Source organism: Rattus norvegicus, chromosome 18 (genome assembly GCF_021556685.1).
Source record: "Rattus norvegicus strain SHRSP/BbbUtx chromosome 18, alternate assembly SHRSP_T2T, whole genome shotgun sequence".
NCBI lineage: Eukaryota > Metazoa > Chordata > Mammalia > Rodentia > Muridae > Rattus > Rattus norvegicus.
In genome coordinates this window covers 2453208-2459207 of record NC_141551.1, presented here as the reverse complement: position 1 = coordinate 2459207, position 6000 = coordinate 2453208, and the positions used below count along the sequence as shown (strand labels likewise).

General features: G+C 43.8%; 1 protein-coding gene across 4 annotated transcripts in view; it reads right to left on the bottom strand.

Moving 5' to 3' along the window:
• Positions 1-233: 233 nt before the first annotated feature.
• Positions 234-6000, bottom strand: part of Gata6 (GATA binding protein 6) — a 32095-nt gene continuing 26328 nt past the window's right edge. For all 4 annotated transcript variants that reach the window (XM_087592639.1, XM_087592640.1, NM_019185.2 and 1 more), the window contains 1 exon segment: positions 234-1546. In XM_087592639.1, coding sequence (XP_087448765.1) covers positions 1379-1546 — 168 coding nt within the window. In that variant the 3' untranslated portion in view covers positions 234-1378.

The window sequence follows — 6000 nt, the reverse complement described above, 5'->3', positions numbered from 1 at the left end:
CATTTATACAAAGTACCTCCAATTGGCACTCCATATGCCAATTTCAAATAACCCAAGGTACACAATAAGCCCCCAAAGAACAACTTTTAAATAAAGGTCTCGAAGCAGCTTGCAAATACCACCAGCACTTTTGTATGTTTTCTGTTTTTCAGAGGAGAGCTATGACACTTTATAGTCACAAACAGCAGTTCACGCACAGCAGTAAAGTAAGTTGAAAAGGAAGGAGCTCACTATACAGAACACAAAACAATACCCTTTTTATTTTTTTAAAACTCTGGTGAAATAGGTTTCCATACGATATCCCTTTAAAAAAAAATAATAATGTAAACCAACCTGTGGGTTAGTCACACGGTACAGACGTCACGAGTGTTTACAGATGCTTAAACTATTTACAAATGCTATTCTTTAGGTAGTAAAGGTTTGTTGCAATTTTCCAGCACTTTTTCCTCAGTAAAAGAAATGGGGATGTGTTGGTGTTCTTGTATAAAAATTCATAAATGGAGAAAGTCAATTTCCTGAGAGAAGATTTGTTCTTGAAATCGTTTTTCTTTTAAACAATTGGGAATACAGAAGTGGGCTGTGGGTGTAAGAAGCATATGTCTAAAGTTAACATTTTTTTAAATTATTTTAAGTACCATTAAGTTAAAATGTTTACATTCATTATAAAAATGCTGTTAAATCTTATGCAAATGATTTAACACTGATTGCTGCAACGCAAATTGCACTTAAAAAAATTATTGTGTACATGGAAGAAAAATATCTTGTTTGCTACCCTGTTTACAAATTCCAAGTGACCTCAGATCAGCCACGTTACAATAAACGTTGAGATAAGTCAGTCAGTGTCTGTCATAATGCGATCTTGCAAACTAATATTCTTTTCAAGACCCCAGGAATGCACTCAGCCTCCAGGATGGACCTAATGGCCTCCAATGCTCCTCTCCACGAATGCTTGTGAAATGTGCACGTAGATCAGGGATGAAAGAATTCTGGGATAACCAAGGTTGATCACAAGAAGCACATGATTTGGAGCAATACACAAACTATTTTTTTTTAATCTCTCAATCTTCCTTAGCAGACAAGGCCCCAGTCATTGTCACAGTTTCTCCCACTGGTGTGGAGCAGAGCCAGAGGCAAGCTGGCTGGAAGCAGCCCAGGCTGACAGGAATAGGCCACACGCCCACTGTGCTGCCCCTTCCTACAAAGACCCATCTCTTCTTACTTCAATAAGCTTCTTGGGAAATATATCTCTTTCAAAACAAAGGCACAGAAATCACGCATCGAAGGAATGTTATGTCTGCATTTTTTGCCGCCATCTGGACTGCTGGACAAAATCAGACACAAGTGGTATGAGGCCTTCAGAGCCCTTGGCAGCACCAGCTCAGGCCAGGGCCAGAGCACACCAAGAATCCTGTCGCACCGAGGATGTAACTTCGGCAGGGGAGGACAAACTGACACCTATGTAGAGGCCATCTTGACCTGAATACTTGAGGTCACTGTTCTCAGGGTTGGCACTTTCTCCCACTGCAGACATCACTGATGCACCCACCTGGTAGAAGAAGAGAACAGAGAAGGAGAGATGGTTATATGTCGTGTTGTTAGCTGGTCCAATCCTCCTGTCTCAATACCAGGGAACAAATGACATAGTCAGCAAAAAAAACTAAAGCCACTCAGGAAGAACTAAGGCTCGCCTTGCTCTTCCTTGCCCAAATCAAGGGGCATGTACTGTGCTGACCACTGTCAGCCAGTGCCGTCCACCTGCTCCTGGCAACAATCTTAGAACAGTGCTGTTACCTTTTCAACCATGACCACCCAGCACAAAACAAAGGTAGACAGGAAGGGGTTCTGAAGGACCAACTCCAATTTGTCAAACTTAAGAGTGGAGAGGGCAAACAAATCATGCCCAACAAGGTACACACTGCAAATGCTGTAGGACCAAACCCAAATAACTAGAAAAGAATGGAAAAGAGGAAGAAGGAAGGAAGGAAGGAAGGAAGGAAGGAAGGAAGGAAGGAAGGAAGGAAATCCCAAACTCAGATTTTAATGTAACTATTATAAGCATAAAGACCCAAAGTGACAGCATTATATGCAACCGGAGAAACGGGGGTGGGAGGGACGCAAACGTCACAAAGCTGTAAGATGTTAAGCCTTTTGTTTTGTGTTGTTTTTTTTGTTTTGGTTTCTTTCTGGTTTGTTTGTTATTTGTTGTCACTTGAGACAGGGTTTGTCTGGGTGTCCTGAAATTTACTCTGTAGATCAAGCTAGCCTTGAACTCAATATCCACCTGCCTCTGCCTCCCAAGTGCTGGGACTAAAGATGTGAGCCACTATGCCTATATTCAGATGTTTAAAATTGTATCTAGATTCTTGTGAAGTTACTGAAATAAGTGCAGCGATGCTACAGACAGCAGGACACTCAGAACTCTGACGAATGACTTTAGATCTTGAGTCCAGAAACTCCATTACAAGCACATACATAAGTCCAAGTGACACAAGAACAGTAGCTTCTGTAGAGTGATTTCTATCATGCCCAACTTCTTACCAACACACTTATTCCAAAACAGCCAATATGCTGGTCTCTGGTGTCTGATTTCTCTGAAACAAGGTGTTACTTCTGGGAAATTCAGAGAGAGCTGGGATTGTCCAGACAGCTGGGACAGCAGGGCTAGCCCAGTGCACTAAAGCACTCCACCAGGGTCATTAACAAGCCCTGCTGGGATTGGTAGGAGCTCCAGGAGGGAAGGCTAGCCAGCAAGCAGCTTAGCTTACCATTCTGCTCACAGCTTAAGACAAGTGATAGGGTCGTCTCAGAGGCCAAAGGCTGGGTTGGGATCTAAATCAGACTGCTTGGTGAAGACAGGTTGAATTCCAAAGTTCTGGGCGGGTCGCCTAGGGTGCACTCCAGTCTACACACAGGTTACCTGGCTTAGGCTTGACTCAGCGTGTCTGTAATCATGTCTGAATGGTGTCTTGCTATGTAAGTATTCTGAAGGGGCAGCCACATGGCAGCTCACCACTGTGACTCCAATTCCAGTGGATATGACACCCTTGTGCAACACATTCAGGCAAACACCAGTGCACGTAAAATAAAAATAAATAAAATATCTCTCTAAACTAAACGGTCAAGTGGTGATGGTGGCACACACCTTTAATCCCAGGGCTTGGGAGACAGAAAGGCAGATTGAGTTCAAGACCATCCTGGTCTACAGGACAGCCAGGACTACACAGAAAATAAAATGGATATCTGGTGCCGGAACATCATTGTTGTTAACTACCATGTCTGTATATAAAGTCTCTACAGTAAGTGCTAGAACATTGTAAAGATTATACACATAGAAAGTACTGTTATTAAGTTAGCATTGTTAAAATGCTCTCCCTAGTTCTATCCCCCAGCCCAGGACAGCAATCATTGTCCAGGAACAAAAGCGGTGTAAGTGAAAACCAACGGTCAGGCTATGCATTTGTTTATTTGCCTGTTCATTTGAGACACAGTTGGCCTGTAATTTACTATTTAGATCATGCTGACCTCAAACTTACAGAGATCTGCCTGCCTCTGCCTCCCAAAGGCTATGCATCTTAATTTTAGTGACAGCTCTTCAGAAAGAGAAATGCAAGATATTCAACAACCATTCGAAATCACCCTTAGCTCCTGTCTGTTTTGAAAGAAAATCTTTGAGCTGTGCATAACACTCAGGAGGCTGAGACTGGAGGGGTACCATGAGTTGGAAGCCAGCTTGGGTTACAGAGAGAGAGAGAGAGAGAGAGAGAGAGAGAGAGAGAGAGAGAGAGAGAGATTAATTCAAGCACACCAGAGTTCTGTCCCAAGAACCCAATCATAGTGGTTTTGAATAGGTACGGCCCCATAGGCTCCTGTGTTTGACTTCCCATAGGGAGTGGACTGTTAGGATGCGTGGCCTTATTGGAATAGGTGTGGCCTTGATGGAAGAAGTTTGTCACTGTGGGGGTGGACTTTGATTGAGGTCTCCTATGCTCAAGCTACACCAAGTGAAGCACACAGTCACTTCCGCTGCCTTCAAATCAAGATGTAGATAGAACTCTCAGCTCCTTCTCCAGCACCATTCCTGCCTGGATGCTGCCATGTTCCTGCCATGATGATAATGGACTGAACCTCTGAAACTGTAAGTCAGCCCCAATTAAATGGTTTCCTTTGTAAGAATTGCCTTGGCCATGGTTTTTTCCCTGCAATAAAACCCTAACTAAGACACCAAGTAAGCTGCCTGTTACTCCAGATCTAGGAAGATGAAAACATTAGGACTCAGCCATCCCATGCACTAAAATCCATGCGTGCAAACACATGCAGGCATAGCCCACACTGAACTATACATCCCTAGCTCCAAGGGAATGCTGATGCCTTTAGTGTTGTTCTTATACCTGAAAAACAATTCCAAGTTTCTGAGAAATAACTCTTCTATATGAATACTAGACTATATATAAGAAGGTCACAGTCCTACAGAGGGCCAACAAACCCCAAAATGCAGATGTGCACACGAAAAACATCAGCTCCTAAAACGACAGCTGAGGCTCTCAGGAAACACAAGAGAATTTTGTGCCAAGACTTCATAACCTTTCACTGTGTGTGTGTGTGGGGGGGGGGGGGAGATTGGGGAATGGGAATAAGATGTGTATGTGCCACAGCATGTATGTGGGCAGACAACTTCTCTCTCTCTCTCTCTCTCTCTCTCTCTCTCTCTCTCTCTCTCTCTCTCTCCCTCTCCATGTGCCTTCTAAGATTAGGCGTAGGGTGCCAGGCTTGTAATACAAGCATCTTTTGCCACTGAGCTATTTTGCCAGTCCTAAGAACATGGTATTTAAGCATGAAATACAACACAAGAAGTCTGGGGCCTGCTGATGTCCCCAGTGGTATACAGTAAAGCCAATACTAAGACTCTGGGTTTTCTTTCTCACCACAGAAGGAAAAATAAAATTTAAAGTCTTTATAACACTTCAAAAGGCTGGTGTCAAGTAAACATGCCAGTCCTTTGTCTGTGGCCCATGAGGCTACACTTTGGTTCTGACAAAAGGCAATTAAAAGTGTCCAAGGCCACTGAGAAGCTTATGCCCTGCTGAACTCGGTAATTCCACTTCTGGAAATGTATTATAAGGAAATAGTCCAAAAGAAAGGAAAGGTGGCACAAAGGAAGCCATCCATTACTGGAGTACTTAAAATAGTTGAAACCATGGGAACAATCCAATATGGAATGGTCTGGAAACCTGGGTCATCCGCTCCATGAACGATTATGCAATTATTAAAAATAATAAGACCGTGTAGCAGGACAGGAAAAATCCCTCCTACAGTGGTAAGTGAAAACCATCGGGTCGTGGATCCTGTGTCCTGTACGTAAACCTGAGTGTCAGAACAGGAGTGAGGACATCGGAGAGCACTGGGTCTCCTAGCCAGTTACTCCTCCCTGAGTATTTTCCTTTGAATGCTCTAAGGGAACAGGGAACACCAAGGCTGCTGGCTTCACAAATCAGAGGCAAAAGTTAGAGACCTGAGTGACTGAATGGGACTGTAATGTAGATGAAATGAGGGAGTGAGAAGAGGGGAGGCACTAACAAGGGAGAGGCCAGGAGGGCCCAGTATAATCTGAAACCATCTCCAAGCTGCCCAGCATAAACCCAAGCTTGACACCCAAGCCTGGGAGAAACACACGACTCTGCTCCAGTTATGAGCACTGTTCCTGTGTGGAGTGACTCTCACAGCTGTTCTTAATTGCAGGGTCACTAACTCTCCTGAAGAAGCCTAGCTCATCACTGGTTTTCATCTTAAATCCCTTCTCTCACAGGTTTTAGTCATGGATCGTCTAAGAAGAAAAAAAATCAGAAAGCATTCATAATCCTGAAACCAGCCATTTCTGGAAACTGAGGCAGAAGGACAGAAGACTTTGAGAACTGCATGGACTGTTTAGTTAGATCCAGTCTCCCCCAACACACGCACACACATACACATGCACACGCACGCACGCATGCACAGAGACACACA